This window comes from Spermophilus citellus, assembly GCF_964194105.1.
Source record: "Spermophilus citellus genome assembly, chromosome: 2".
NCBI lineage: Eukaryota > Metazoa > Chordata > Mammalia > Rodentia > Sciuridae > Spermophilus > Spermophilus citellus.
This window is the reverse complement of record NC_138183.1, coordinates 8,024,004-8,039,751: the sequence shown is the minus strand read 5'-3', so window position 1 is coordinate 8,039,751 and position 15,748 is coordinate 8,024,004. Positions and strand designations below refer to the sequence as shown.

General features: G+C 52.8%; 1 protein-coding gene across 2 annotated transcripts in view; it reads left to right on the top strand.

Moving 5' to 3' along the window:
- The window catches only part of STXBP1 (syntaxin binding protein 1), a 67,287-nt gene that overhangs the window by 47,258 nt on the left and 4,281 nt on the right, over nucleotides 1–15,748 (top strand). The window contains exons 11-19 of one of the 2 annotated variants that reach the window (XM_081260902.1): nucleotides 1,105–1,165; nucleotides 3,163–3,228; nucleotides 3,910–3,990; nucleotides 6,402–6,540; nucleotides 7,133–7,242; nucleotides 7,745–7,846; nucleotides 9,651–9,736; nucleotides 11,195–11,349; nucleotides 13,041–13,291. In XM_081260902.1, the coding sequence (XP_081117028.1) occupies nucleotides 1,105–1,165; nucleotides 3,163–3,228; nucleotides 3,910–3,990; nucleotides 6,402–6,540; nucleotides 7,133–7,242; nucleotides 7,745–7,846; nucleotides 9,651–9,736; nucleotides 11,195–11,349; nucleotides 13,041–13,150 (910 nt within the window). In that variant the 3' untranslated portion in view covers nucleotides 13,151–13,291. Of the gene's footprint in view, nucleotides 1–1,104; nucleotides 1,166–3,162; nucleotides 3,229–3,909; nucleotides 3,991–6,401; nucleotides 6,541–7,132; nucleotides 7,243–7,744; nucleotides 7,847–9,650; nucleotides 9,737–11,194; nucleotides 11,350–13,040; nucleotides 13,292–15,748 lie in introns of those variants that run through there. The other variant, XM_081260901.1, reaches the window with a different exon arrangement.

Genomic DNA, 15,748 nt, shown 5'->3' with positions numbered 1-15,748 from the left:
TTTAAACATTGTTATGAGACCTTTAAACCATTAGCTAGCAGTGCTGCTTTTCTAGAAAGACCCATTCTGCTATGGAGAGTTGGTATCCTCAGGAGATTCAGAATGAGGAAGGACATTTTGGATAGTTAGTTCAATTGTTTACAGAAACAATCTCCCAATCTTTTTGGTTTGTTTTTTCTTTCTTTCTTTTTTATTTCCCCCTATGGTGCTGAGGATTGAACCCCTGGCCTTAAGGCATGGGAGGCAAGCACTCCACCCCCAGCTGCATTGCTACATCCCTGGCCCTTCCCTGACCTTCTTGACCACTCTACCTTAAAAATTACTAATGTACATTTTCAGTAATTAAACTTGTCTATGAGTTAGTCATTTACTTTATTGCACTAATATATGCATTTTGCAACATACATATAAGTTAGTGTGTTTTTTCAAACAAAATGTGTACATTTCATTTTGTATGTTCAAACACATTTGAAAAGAATGAGGTAAAATAAAGAGGAATAGATGTTTTAATGCCTTCTTCTCTCACTTTTGTTTTGGGGGGTGAGGGGGACTAAAGCAGGGCCTCACACATGCTAGACAGGTGCTCTCTCACTGAGCTGCATCTCCAAAAATAAGTAAATAAACTTATTCATAAATTTATTTTTTAGTTTTGGTACTGGAAATTGAACCCAGGGGCGCTTAACCACTGAGCCACATCTTGAGCCCCTTTTTTGTATTTTATTTAGAGACAGGGTCTTGCTAAATTGCTGAGGCTGGCTTTGAACTTGTGATCCTCCTGCCTCAGCCCCTAGAGTCTCTGGGGTCGCAGTCATGTGCCACTGTGCCCAGCCAGTCCTTTCATTTCTATGGGTCAGATTCTCACTAAGTTGCCTAGACTGGCCTCAAATTTGAGGTCCTCCTGCCTTGGCCTCCAAGTCGCTAGGATTACAGGCAGCACCACCATCCTGACTTTTGATGTTTTCTTCTCTTTGCCCTTTGACCCAGCTGGGGCACCCCTGGCAGCTAAGTCACTGCATAGCCGTGAAAGGAGGCTGGTGCTGACTGCTGTGCCCTGTGCAGAGCCCTTGGTGTTGCTGAGACTTAGCTGCCTCCTTCTGTTTCCAGGGAAGTCACCCGGTCTCTGAAAGACTTTTCTTCTAGCAAGAGAATGAATACTGGAGAAAAGGTAAACTCCTGCCATGCCCAGTGCCCTGTCGATCAGTTTTCTTTCTGGGAGCTGGGGAGAGGCCTCTGTGTGTGATTAGGGAGTTAGCGAGGTGGTATTTTTCTCTCTTTCAATGTCATTCTGTCTTTTTTTTTTTTTTTTTGAATTTTTTAATATTTATTTTTTAGTTTTCGGTGGACACAACATCTTTGTTTGTATTTGGTGCTGAGGATTGAACCCGGGGCCGCACGCATGCCAGGCGAGCGCCCTACCGCTTGAGCCACATCCCCACCCTGTCATTCTGTCTTGTTATTGCATTTGAGATTCATATCTGGAGCTCCCATCTTCTGATGTTTAGAGAGAGCTGGGTTTTGTTATTTAGTGGATTAATATTTACTGGTTGGGGGCTGGGGATGTGGCTCAAGCGGTAGTGTGTTCACCTGGCATGCGCGCGGCGCTGGGTTCGATCCTCAGCACCACATACAAATAAAGATATTGTGTGTGTGTGTCTCTCTCTCTCTCTCTCTCTCTCTCTCTCTCTCTCTCTCTCTTTCTCTCTTTAAAAAAAAATATTTACTGGTTGGGATCATGGTTCATTTTCAGCTAGAAGAACAGTAAGACTTTGTTTAGCTCGTGGTGGAATTAGAATTCGTAACCCAACTTATGAGGCCTCTCCTTACCCTGATGTCAGAGGTGGCCTTCCCATCTTAGGCAGAGGACGGGGACTTACTTACTGAAGTTCAGCTCTGGTTGTGTTACTTTCTTCCTTAAAACCATTCAGTGCCTTTCAGTTCCCCCCTCTCCTGCCTTCTGGCTCCCACCTCCCCTTATTTCAGCCATTCCAGGGCTCTGGAGCCTTAGGCCTTACCTAGTTCTTGGGCTTAGACGTGGTTTCCTCAGGGAACCTCTGGGCCTCTCTAAACCAGCCAGGTGTGTGTCTGACGGCCCATATCACCTGCTGGATCCAGTCAACAGCTTGACCCACTCTGCCCACCGCTCGCTTGTCTGGCTCCTCTGCTGGATGTTGAGATCCAAGAGACAGAACCGCCCCCACCCCCACCCCCCACCCTTGTGTCTCCTCACCTAGTGGTGTCTGGTGTGCGGCAGTTCAGTCAGGTTTCATTGGATAAATGAGTGAGGTCACCACAGCTAGGGAAAGTAAACAGACCCATTTTACTTAAAGCATCCAGCCCTCTGTAACTTCCGTATTTTCTACCTGTCTGCACAGCTGCACCCTCTTCTAGGTGCAGGGGTGAAGCGCAAACTTGATGCCAAGACTGCTTGAGCTGAGTCTGCAGAAAAGCAGTATATGGAAGAAGAAAATATTTTTTCTTGGCAAGAATTACACTCTCAATGACTTTATGGTGGGCAGTCAGTAATTGGGGTTGAACCCGGGGTGCACTACCACTGAGCCACATTTCCAGTCCTTTGTATTTTTTTATTTTGAGACAGAGTCTTGCTGAGTTGCCCAGGCTGACCTGGAACTTATGGTCTTCCTGCCTCAGCCTCCCAAGTCAGCTTTTTCTTTTAAAGACAGGTTTACCCTCTGTGGCCTAGGCTGGTCCTCCTGCATCAGCCGATTCCTGCCAAATAATCAGTGTTAGAAGTGTGCACCACCGGACCAGGCTTCTCAGCTTTCTAGTCCAACAAACATAGAATACAACATGACACCTGGCAGAAGCCAGGCACAGTGGCACACATCGAGGTCCCAGCTATTTGGAAAGCTGAAGTAGGAGGATTACAAGCTTGAGGCCAGCTTGGGCAACTTGGACCTCATCTCAGAAAAAGGAAAGAAAAAAAGAAGTCATAACATATCCACTAGACTTTCAGGGTTAGCTGCCCACCTATAAGATGGTCATGACGTTTGTATCCAACACACTTGACCTTGTGTTCCACAGATTCCCTTTGAGAGTCACTGAGCAAGTACATGGGTAGTCTAGGGTGGCTGCTGTCCTGTCCCATGCCCACTTAGCTCAGGGCCACTGGAGTGACTCTGTGTGCTTTCTGTTCCCTCACAGACCACCATGCGGGACCTGTCCCAGATGCTGAAGAAGATGCCCCAATATCAGAAAGAACTCAGCAAGGTATGTGGCTGCGAGGACCTCTCAGAGCCCGCTCTTCTCCCTGAGTCATCAAAATCCAGATTTCTAGTCCTCTTCAGTTTCCATTAGAAAAAGAAAGGAAGAAGGAAGGCAGGCTGGGGTTCACCTCCTGTCCCTTTCCTTTCTCTGTGTCTTCCTCTCCTTCATTCTCCCTGTCTCCTGCTGTTGGTGGGGGGGCCTCGGCTCCTCACCATACCAGCCTGTCCTTGTGCTGGTGTCCTCATGAGACAGCTATCCACTCCCCAGAGCAAGTGATCCAAGAGGACCAGAGGATGTGAGAAGGCCTTCCGGCCCTGACCTTGAGCATCACACGTCACCACTTCCTGCACTGTTTGCTGGGAGCTGGTCATTAAACCCAACCCGCAATCAAGGAGGAGGGAATTGGGCTCCCTCTGGGGGTGTCAAGGTTCTGCACACCACTACCCTCTCAGAGGGTTTCCCTTCTACTTTTCGTCTTTCTTAGAATGTGGCTCGACCCTCTCTCCTGAAATGTGACACTCTACACATGATGTTTGTGTGCTTGCTTGTGCACAGTGTATCTCCTTTGTCAGTCTGGACGCTCCTTAGCACCTAGCCCAGTGTTCGGGACACTTACGTGCTCAGGGGATAGAGTGTGCATCAGGGATTAATTCCTTGGTCACCAATCTCCCTGCTTCCTCCTAGTACTCCACCCACCTGCACCTTGCCGAGGACTGCATGAAGCACTACCAAGGCACCGTGGACAAGCTCTGCCGAGTAGAGCAGGTAGGCTCTCTCCTTCCCTCTGCATGGCAGACTTGTGTGCCCTTCACCCAGCTGACGTGTTGACATTGGCCTTGAACCTCCTGCAGAATCCTAGGCAATAGAGCTGGGAGAGCCTGCGGTCTGCCGTTGGCTCTGGAGCTGTGCCGTCCGCCTCGGGTAGGAGTGCTGGTCTGGGGTGCCGTGCGTGTGGATTTCACATGCCTGGCTCTCTCCAGAGCCTCTTTGCCCTGGATGGCTCTAGAGAGACCTATGGAGTTCCGAGCCTTACGTCAGCAGCGCTGCTGAATTTTGTTCTGAATGTGTTTTCCTCCTTCTGTGACCGGACCAGCTTTGGAGACCTTGAGACCAAGAGACGGCAGTGCAGCCGCTGGCCGGGACCTCCCCAAAGCCTGGCAGATCACACTTAGCCTGGAAGCTGGGACTTTGGGACTTGAGTCCTGCCTCTGTCACTGGTTTATTTGTTTGTCCTGTTTCTCTCTGCTTTATTTTCTTCATTGCATGAGGGATATCACAGTGCTGACACATTTTTTAAGAGAATTATACGGAGGACTCCCTAAACCTGGCACTCCATCCGTCAAGTGTGACATTGCTAAATTGCGTGTCCACAGTGCTTTGCGTGTGGAGCTAGGAATGAACCCGGGGCCCTGCATGCTAAGCTCACTGTACCACTGAGCTATACCCCCAGCCCCTGTGTGTCAACTTCTAAGGGAATAGAGGGGACATTCAAAGATCTGAAGCCTCAGCCAAAAGTCTCTCAATATAGAAAAATACCAGCTCAGGTTCTCGGGGTGAAGCTTAGATTTAGATCCTCTGGCTGATGTCACAGGTTCAGCTCAAGTTTGTAAGCCCCGTCCTATGTCAGTGGCTGTTTTACAAGAGGAAGCAGCCCTCCTGAAATCCATCGTCAGTTTCTCAGGGGATCTCAGGAAACACATGTCTTCTCCAAAAGAGTTTGACCATCCAAAAAGTAGGTTGTACCCAGGTCAGTTAAAGTGCAGTTTGGGATTAATTTTTTGTTAAATTTTTTGAGATGTATTCAAAAGTATCGTTGGACTATTTCATTTTGCTGGGCTGACAGAGGGTACTAGAGGTGGGTCCTGCTGAGCAGGTATCTGTTGAGACTGGTGGTAGGACTGAGGTGAGGGGTGTCCTGCCTCCCTCAGACCCAGAAAGAGACTGAATTTGAGATTATCATTTGTATGGGCTCCTGGGATCTTGAGAGGAGGGAGGGAGCCTTCCAGCAGCCTCCTAAGAGTTACAAAGGTCTCTAAGGACTAGAGCAGATGGCTATCGGTGCAGTCTGGGAGCTAAGTGCTGCTCTCTGGACAGTGTCTCGCCTGAGGTGTGGGGTGCAATAGACTGTGCTCACGGATCTTTTTATCTGAATGGTTTTTTTGGTTTTTGGTACCCAGGATTGAAACCAGAGTCACTTGACCACTGAGCCACATCCCTTCCCTCTTTTGTATTTTATATGGAGACAGGGTCACTGAGTTGCTTAGTGTCTCACTAAATTGCTGAGGCTGACTTTGAACTGGTGATCCTCCTGCCTCAGCCTCCCAAGTCACTCGATTATAGGCATATCCACCGTGCCCTGCTTCATCTGTAGCTCTTTGTCAGCCCTCCTTTCCTCCTTCCTCTTCCTGAGTGGATCTGCAGGTTGGGGAGCCCCTCTTTCTCCCCACATTCTTGCAAAAAATGGTAGGAAGATTAAAAACAGAGGTTAAGCCAGGCACAGTGGCACACACCTATAATCCCAGCAGTTTGGGAGGCTGAGGCAGGAGGATGATGAGTCCAAAGCCAGCCTCAGCAAACTTATGGAGGTGCTAAGCAACTCAGTGGGACCCTGTCTCTAAATAAAATAGAAAATAGGGCAGGGGATGTGGCTCAGTGGCCAAGTGCCCCTGAGTTCAATCCCCATACCAAATAAATAAATAATAAAAAAAAAAAAAAAAACAGGTTAAAACCTCAGAGTAGTTAAAACTCAAAAAGCATATTCTCGTGTGCTGGGGAGTAGAGTGGGAAGATGTAGCCCGCAGTCATCTCCAGATGCTGAGATCTCCTGGGCAGGGAGCATGTTCCTTTAGTCCGTCCCCCTCAGCAGGGCTTATGCCTCGTGTGCACGAGGTCTGACACTCACCTGCAGGGGACAGCCTACCTTTACACAGGTGGCAAATCACCAGGGTTTCTAATTTTGGAAAGAGAAGCTCTGCGCTCTCTGGTGCACTCACCGAGGCTGTTGAAGACAGTGCTGATGACACTACATCTAACAGCTACTCGCTTAGAGAGGAGCCTGTGTGCCACCTGCCCAACCATGCCACAGAGCTCGGCGTTCATGGCTGTGAACTTTCTGTGAACTGCCATCGATCCAAACTGTCACCAGAAACACGGTCAGCATGGTGTGTTTCCTACAGGACCTGGCGATGGGCACAGATGCTGAGGGGGAGAAGATCAAGGACCCCATGAGAGCCATCGTCCCCATTCTGTTGGATGCGAACGTCAGCACTTACGACAAAATCCGCATCATCCTCCTCTACATCTTTCTGAAGAACGGTAGGCAGGATGGGCTGCAGAGGGGCACAGGCTGGAAGAGGGGACACGAGGTGGAGAAGTGGTTTAGAAGACGTGGGAGGGAAGGAAAATAAGATCTTCGTGTCTGGGAATGTGATGGAGTCCAACCAGTGGCACCCAGGGGCTGAGTTTCCCGGCGACCCTGAGTACTAGGTAGATCAGGATGGGGAGCGGGGAGGAGAGGCTCTCGTTAGCTGCATCCCATTTGCAGTCTCTGATTTTAGAGAACTGATTCGTACCCGTGTCATAGTTGCCCAGAAGTGTCCACTGTGCAACAGATGGGTATAGACGCCTGTCCAGTTCGACTTGGATGCAGGACAAGGGCAGGTAGGGATGAAAGCCAGGAGAGGGAGAGACAAACGGCCAGGACAGTGCTGAGGCCATCACTCAGGACAGGGCACCGCTGCCACTACTAGCTCCAGGGGAGTTGGGACACTTATTTTGCCCTCATCTTAGAGTCTCACTGATGTGGTGGGCAGATCCCTTTCTGTTCAGAGACGGAAGCCGATGGCTCTGCTTTGGAGCCTAGTGATGGGCAGGATGGGTGCGGTGACCAGGTGTCTTGTGCTCCCAGGCATCACTGAGGAAAACCTGAACAAACTGATCCAGCACGCCCAGATCCCCCCAGAGGACAGTGAGATCATCACCAACATGGCCCATCTGGGTGTGCCCATCGTCACGGATGTAAGGGCCGGCTGGCAGTCGGGGCGGGGGGGCTGTCATGTCTGCTCTTTCACTAGCCAACCAGCAGCACCTCCTGACCCCGGTGCACCTCACACTCAGAGGACAGGCAGTCAGGGAGTGGGGGGGAAAGGACATGTCGAAAGAGTGAAGGTGACTCACAAGTCCCACCTGTGCCGGTGACGGGGAGTGCAGAGCTGTCAAACCCAGCGGGTGTTTTCTCCTCTAATAGAGAGCAGGCGGGCTTTTTAACCACCTGGATTTTTTTTTTTTAATGACATATATTTGACCCACATTTGCTATTTTTCATGACTTCAAAGAACCAAATTTGTTCCAGGTTCCTGAAAGGGGTCCATCTTGGGCTATTTTGGGGGAAACTTGGCCCTTATAAGTCCTTGTCAATGCTACTCTAAAGGAGGAACTTGGGAGAGGTTCCAGGGCTAGTGGAGGTCAGCGAGGCCCAGTGGCTCCTGCCTCAGTCTCATCTTGTATGTGCTTGGTTCAGTCCACGCTGCGCCGCAGGAGCAAGCCGGAGCGGAAGGAGCGCATCAGTGAGCAGACTTACCAGCTCTCGAGGTGGACCCCGATTATTAAGGACATCATGGAGGTCAGTGACTGGTAGGGATGTGGGGAGGGACATCCAGGGCTAGGGCTCTTCAATGGATGGTCCAGGTGCTTCCAGCATCCCCTGCTCTCAGTTCAGTGACACCCCATGGTTTTCCCCTGAGGATGAAACTCCAGGCCTCCAGAGCCATCAGCCCCCTGGTCTTCTTTGTTCTGAGGGATCATGAAGAACTAGGAGACTGCCAGATGTAGACCCCAAAGAGCCACTCGCCTACTGTTCCTGTCTTTGAGGTCTAAGCCTCCTTGCTCTGGAGGCCCCTTGGTGGTGTGTGTCCGAAGCAGCCAGGCCCATCCTGTTATACTAGTTACTTGGGAAGACTGAGGCAAGAGGATTGTAAGTTTGAGGCCAGCCTCAATAATTAGTGAGGCCTTAAGCAACTTAGCAAGATCCTGTCCCAAAATAAAAAATAAAAAGAACTAGGGACATTGCTCTAGTAAAGCACCCCTGGGTTAATCCTCAGTACAAAAACCAAACCAAACAAAAACAAAGCAAGTAGACCCATCATAGCACCTCACAGGTCAGATGAGGGCCGTGCACACGCTCTAGTGAGGACGTGCTGTGCCACACCTTGTGCCTCAGTGGGGAAGGGCCTGCCTGCCTCTTGTCCTGCCACTCTCCTCCTGGGCCCTCTGTTCTCACTGCCTCGCCTGGACTGCTCTGGCCCTTCCTGTCCACAACCTGAGTCCTGCCGTCCTTTAAAACTCCATGCGGTCTCACAGTGTCCAAATCCCGTCCCTCCCGTCTGGCCACCCAGCACCACCCCAAGGCCTGTGATCCTACTACGGTTTGTGTGCGGGCTGCTGCTTACAGGCATGTGCTGCTCGGAGTTTGGGGTCATCTTATACCATGACCCTGTCACCTGGACTGCCCCGTCCTCTGCACGGAGCTAGGGCTGCGAGCTAGGGCCGTGGGGGCGGCGTCACTCCCTCCTCTCAGTCGGGCAGGAGGAAAGCCTGCGCTGGCCCTGCAGAGCCGCATGACTTCCGTCCTCGACAGGCAGCTAAACCAGGGCCCTGAGAGCAAGGGACTCGCCAGGATCCCTTGGCCCATCTCCCTGCAGCCAGGTTCCTGCTGAAGGATGCCTTAGAGGTCATCTGCAGGCACCATAGCAACGGGGCCGCCATCATGTGCAGCTAGAACACACCAATAAAACACGGAGAAAATGAGTGTATTTAAATAGAGTGAGTCAGGGTCCTATTTTAAAACCCTCAAACAAAAGGCTGGGTGGACAAGAAACATTCAGAAGCAATTACCCCCTCCTCCTGGGAGCGGATCAACCCGCCTGTCTCTCCCGCCTGTCTCTCCCGCCTTTGCGCCCCTTTCTTCCCTCCTCCCTGGTCCCCTAGGGAGACATGAGGTGGCGGTAGGAGGAGTGTGGATTCCCGGGCAGCTGGAGGGTGGATGGAACCACCTACCAGACAGTGCTGAGAAGAGGAGAGGCCCTGTGGGTCCAGCCCCGCCAGCCTGGTGGCCAGTGCCAGGGATTTAGTGGACACCAGGCCTGTATATAGCTTCCAGCAGATTGTAAAAGGGAATAAACTAGAAAGAAATAAGAAAAAGGAATGCTTTTTTGTTTTTCACACTTAAAGAGAAGGGCTACAGCTATGTCCTATGTCGGCGTCACAGCTGGCTGTGGAGCCGGTGCCCTGAGGAGCCCTGTGTGGCTCTGGGGACTGCAGCGGGGGGAGGGGGGCCGTGGCTCTGCCGCTCACTCCTCAGCCGGTGGTGGTTCCCTCAGCCCTGGCAAGCACAGGGAAGGCCTGACCTCTGCCTTTCTTCTCCCCAGGACACAATCGAGGACAAACTTGACACCAAGCACTACCCGTACATCTCCACCCGCTCCTCTGCCTCCTTCAGCACCACCGCTGTCAGGTGCGTGGACACGGGGAAGGCGGGGGAGACGCCTGGTCGCAGTGAGATGGTAGGACCCAAGAGGGCCCTCCCTCCGCTGTGCCCTCACCACAGCCTGGCTCCGCCTGGCTTCCCACTCCTCACAGGCTCATCCTCCACTGCTCCTTGCCCACTCCACATGGCCATGCAGCCTCCTTGCTCGTCCCTGAACCAGCTGGGCCTGTTTCTGCCTCAGGACCTTTGCCCATGCTTTTTTCTTTGCCTGAAATTATATGTCTCCACAAGTTGGCTCTTGTCTTCTTCAGGTCAGCCATCAAGAGTCGCCTCCCTGGCCTTCCCTAACCTCCCTGTTTAAAGTCAGTAGACAGGTTCATGGCAGTCCTGCCCCTGACAGCCCAGGTGTGGAAACAGCCCACCTACTGTCGATGGCTCCACAGAACGTGGGGTGTCCACGCAGAGGCTCCTGAGAACAGTCTGGGCCGAGCACATGAGCTGTGGCAGCACTGTTAGTGGCTCCAGAAAGGGCATCTGACGCTGGGGACTGCGGTTTCCCAGGGCAGATGCTCTTAGTCCCTCTGTCCTCTCATGCTCGTCCCGCTGTCTTCTCTCCCGCCTCTCCTCTGTCTTCATTTTTACCCCTTCCCAGGACCTGGGTGGCATCTGTGGCATTGGCATCCCCTCTGATGGCAAGCAGTGCTGGGGCCAGGCTGCTTGGGAGCCGCGGGGTGTCAGATTGCCAGGGAGGGAGGCGGAGAGTTTTAGGTTGGCCGGAACAGAGCCCCGGGGCCTTCCTGCCTGGGCAGGGCCTGCAGTGCCTCCCGAGCCTGGCTAGGTCCCAGCAGGCTCCGCCCTTCCTTTCACTTTTCCTGTTTTCTTGTCCTAGCAGCCGCCACTTCCACCTGCTTCCCAGGTCCCTGTGCAGGGACAGGCCTGTCAAAGGTCTGCAAGGCTCTGGCTCCCCCTCCCCCATGCAGCCTAGACAGGCTCTGGGCCTCCCAGTACCTGACCCCATGACACTGAGCTCTGTCACTTCACCATTCAGACCTGCTGCTCTCCCCCACCCACCCTGTTAAACTGTGGCCCCAGGGTGGGCACGGACGGCCTCTTTCTGGGAGAACCAATCCTCATGAGCTCTGGGCAGAAGGTGTTTTCCCAGGAGATCCGTGTGACAGTGTGGAGACAGACCTCAGACACTGTTATTGCTGCTCGGTGCCCTCAGTGTCCCAGGCACACTCGATCTGGAGCAGACGTTGTGCTTGTGAAGCTGCTAAACTTGAGCTGAGCTGAACCTCCAGCTGCGCACGTGTCTGAGAGTGACAGTGTCACCACAGAGACGCTAGTAATGATCTTTGTGCAGCCAATGGCTCAGAGATTGCGCTGCAGCCCAGAAAGCAACAATTCTCAGATGCCTGCTCTGTGTTGGGCACGGCACCGGCACTGGTGTGCAGACACTCACCTCGCCCCTCTCCTCTCCCTCAGCGCCCGCTACGGGCACTGGCACAAGAACAAGGCCCCAGGGGAGTACCGCAGCGGGCCCCGCCTTATCATTTTCATCCTGGGGGGCGTGAGCCTGAACGAGATGCGCTGTGCTTACGAGGTGACCCAGGCCAACGGCAAGTGGGAAGTGCTGATAGGTGAGTAGCGCATGGGCTCCGGAGCAAGCAGCTGCCTCATCGCACTGTGACCCATCCCACGCTTTGGTGTCGCACCCTGTCTTAGGTTCCGCACTGCCCCAGCAAGACGTAGTCCTAGGTAACCGTTTGGGTGGCAGAAATTGAGGGGCTAACTGTCCCTTCCTCACATCTGCGTGGTGAGGTGGAAAGTGCCTGATCGGAGAGTCCAGCAGACTCAGGCCCAAATGCGCTCTGCCACTGCCAAGCGGGGTCGCCTGCAGCAAGTGTCGTGCCCTCTCCAAGCCTCCATCTGCTATGCAACCACACAGGGCTCAGCACCCACACTTGCAGCCTCCAGCTGGGCCCAAGATGGGAGTGGCAGTGTCCTAGCGTCAGGCCTCTTGGCCTGGACGCCACGGAGGAGGTGGGAATTACCGCCTTCCTCCCCTACTTCAGTGGGGAATGATGGACGTTGCGGGAATATACCACCTAGAACCCCGTCCTGATCTCTGGGTTCTGTTGAGGGCTCCTCTGTCTGGCTCCTCCTGGGTTCTCGCTGCCGCAGCCTTTCCAGGGTCTCATGCTGGTTTCTAGGAGAGGAAGCAGCTGCTCCAGCAGCCTCCTCCTTCCCCTCCAGGAGCCGCTGCAGTTTCTAGGGCTGGTGGGGGAAGCGTGAGCTGGGAGAAATCTTGCTTTCTCCAGTCGCCCTCCTTGTGTCCCTTCTTGCCCTTAACACAATGGACTTGCCCCTGCCCAGGTGTCCCTCTTGCCACTGATTGGCAAGAGGCAACCACATGCACAGGCCTGGCCAAGCCCCATCCTCAGCGGGAACACGCCCGTGCTGAGCAAGGCCTGAAGTCAGAGACCTGGACCCTTAGGAAGGGGTGTGCTGTGCTCCCAGTGGGGACTTAGGCTCTCCAGGGCCTGAGGGCTGCCTCGCGGGCCACTTACATGTGAACTGCAGCAGGGGAGACCCTGAACTGCCCCAGAGGGAAGGCCTCTCTGACTTCTGCCCATAGGTGCCCACTACCGGTCATAACCCCAGGCTCAGTTAGTATCTCAGTAACAGGTATCAGTTTTATTTCTCCAATGTGGAGCAGCCGGGTCACAGTGCCCCCAAAGCCATCCAAGAGAGCAGGCTCCATAGACCAGTCCGTGTGACTGCTTCCGGGTTCCTTAAGATGGACCAGATGGGGTCCACCACCTTCTCACTACCACGACCCTCCCAGCTCCCTGGGCTTCCCTGTCTGGCCACCAGGCCTCCCTGTAATTATTTCTTTTTTTGTGGTGCAGGCCCCTGATCAGCTCTTTGTCCCCTGCTTGCCTGTGTTGCATGAATGTGTGGATAATCCTGAGCTCAAACACAGCTTTTCTGGACAGACGCTGTCACGGCCAGGCTTTGGGTGTGATCTTCCCCTTCCCCTTTGCACCTGCTTTGAGTTTCCCTGAGGGGAGGGGGAGCCTGGGGCTAGGATGTCGCCCATGCAGGTTCATGGAGGCCTTGTGCAGACAGCCTATGTCCGCTGTGTGGCCTCAGCTGCTTCCTGCACGCCAGCCATCTTGCCTCTGTGTGCGCGTGTGCATGCACGTGTGCGCAAGCTGTGCATCTTGCTTCCTCACGCCTCATTGGCTGCGTACAGTGTAGGCCTAAGTTGGCATGCTCCTGTGACGTACCTTGTTCAAGCAGTCAGCTGGCCTCTGTTCTCCCGCAGGTTCTACTCACATTCTTACTCCCACCAAATTTCTCATGGACCTGAGACACCCCGACTTCAGGGAGTCCTCTAGGGTATCTTTTGAGGATCAGGCTCCAACAATGGAGTGAGAGCCAAAGAAACAAAGTAAAAGCAGCTTATTACAGAAAGAAACTCTTCCACTCTGAAGGGTTTTCTTTGATTATTCCGTCACTCTTTTTCTTTGTTTTTTTTTCCCCCTTTTTAGTTTCTTATTTCTTTGATTTTCTTTTAACAAGAAAATGCTTGCAGTTCTTAACGCCGATTGAAAATGTGTTCAGTGTGCCTGGCACCCTGCCCTGAAGCCCTTGGGGCTCCGACCTGCCAGCTCACTCATGCCCTGGGTGACACGCTGCCAGCTGGACAGCTGCAGGCCACTGGGTGTAAATCAAAGTGACAGTGACTGCAGGAAAGTCCTCAGAGAGGGAGCTGGAAGCAGAGGGGCACTTGAGGCATGCCAAGCCTGCCGCCAGGAGTGGCCCTGTGGGCACCATCGGGGAATGTAGGCATCCTGGTGGTGACTTGGCTTGGGAGGGTGAGAGTGCGGACCTGAGGCAGGGGCCATGTCCAGCAGGCAGATCTCCCGGGAGACCCAGGGGCACCTGCTGGTGAGGAAGCCTTGGCTGGAAGCGTTAGAATAGACTCTGGACGTGCCAGTACCGTAGGACGGGTACTTCCCAAGGAACAAGAACTAACTATTGGTTGGTCATGAGCTGCTGCACGTGCACGCCAGTCCCCAGTGGGAAAGACTTCCGTCTCACGTTCCTCTGCTGAAATGGAACTTTATAGCCAATTGCTAAGAAAGTGCTTTTATTTTAATTCCCCTGTGGATCTTTGGAGAGTCAAATAATTATACCCTCTCTTCTCTGATGTGTCTTGGTAAGGTCTGGAGCCTTTTTGGAGAAATTCACTCTTGACGCTCTGTGGGGCTTTAAAGAACACCATCATTCTGGGTGTGATGGCGCATGCCCATAATCTCTGCGATTAGGGAGGCTGAGGCAGGATGACTGCCAGTTCAAGGAACTTAGCAAGATCCTGTCTCAAAATAAAAAGGGCTGGGGGTGTAGCTCATGGGTAGAGGACCCCTGGGTTCAATATCAAGTACTGCAAAAAACGAAGAGAGAGAGAGAGAAATTTTTGACATTGTCCTCATTCCTTCTACTTTCCACCCTCCACTGTTAGGAAACTCCGATAATGTGTTTAGGTGGCAGTGGCAGACTGATCACAAGCCCTCTGTCCCAGCATTAGTGTTGCATCCTTGCTGATGCTCAGAGATAGACCACCTTTTGTGTCCCTGACTTTGATACTCCACTGACCATGGGCTCTGAAAACACCCTTTGCCCTGAGCCAAGTCATGGCCCCGTGAGTCAGGGGACAGAGTCCTGTAAGCAGTGGAGAGTGACCTGAGCTGAGAGCCAGAAGTGGACTCCAGCTCTGCTCCTCCATGAGTACCTGTGTGACAGAGGTGGTCACCCCCGTTCCCAGGCCCCTGTATATGAGCACAAAGGGGAATGAACTGCAGCATCCCAGGCTCCTTTAGGCTCTGGCGGTGGTAATTCAGTCAGTGCTCTTTCTTGTGAGTGTCAGGAGAATGGCCCTTCAGAACCTTGGCTTGGTGACATCAGAAGATGCTCACTTACGTAAAGAAAATGGAGCTCCATCTGGAAGGGAGGAAGAGAGGCCACCACTTATCTCCTCCTCTTCCCTCTCCTTGGCAGAGGCTGGCACGCTCCAGGGAGCCAAAAGCTGAGTGCAGCAGCTAGTAGCCAGGTCAGGGAGCTGGTGACAGCCCTGGCCTTGGCCCCCATCCTTCCTGGGCTCACCTTCCTCTAGACAGCAAGGCCAATGGGGGGAAGTAGGGATAAAAGCAATTGTTAGAAAGGAAGAGAGGGAGGGAGGGAGGGAGGGAGGGAGCAGAGAGAATATTCCCTAGAAGCAGCTCGATGATTGTTAGATCAGGCGCCCGGCCTGTGTGCAGGTGGCAAGCAGGTGTGTGACATTTGCTGCAAGATATATTTGAAGACTTCCAGAAGGACACACAAATGTTTGACAGCAGAACACTTGTAGGACCTAAAAGAATCGCACCACACCTCTCTCTAGCTCCTGAAGAAGCAGCCTTTCCTTTGCAGAAGCTTTCCTTGACATTCCATCACGACCCCAGAGAGGGCCAGCTGCCGTCAGCACAGAGCAGGTGTAGACAGACTCTAGTTATATATTCTTGGCTTTTGAAATAGTTTGCCAGACAGTTTGGGGTTTTACAGAGCTCAGCTAAGGAGTGGTGAGGCTCCAGGCAAGGCGCTCACCTTCAATCCCAGTGACTCAGGAGGCTGAGACAGGATTGAAAGTTCCTGGGCAAGTTAGCAAAACCCTCAGCAAGTCAGTGAGACCCTGACTCAAAACAAGAACAAATGCAAAGGGCTGGGGAGGCGGCTCAGTAGAAGACACCACTGGGTTCAATCCCCGTTCCCGCAAAAAAAAAAAAAAAAAAAAAAGCAGCAAAACACAGAGCCTAGTACCAGCAAGTCAGAGGTCAGGGAGCAGGTAGTCTGACCTGCCCTCCTGCTGTCCTGCAGACAACGCAGCCTCCAGTGAGCTTGAGTTCGCTCCTCCATATCAGTTTTGTGTTGGTCTGTCTTTTAAGAGGGATGAGTTTCCGCCTGCCCAGCACTGAGATGCCCCCAGCAGGCATT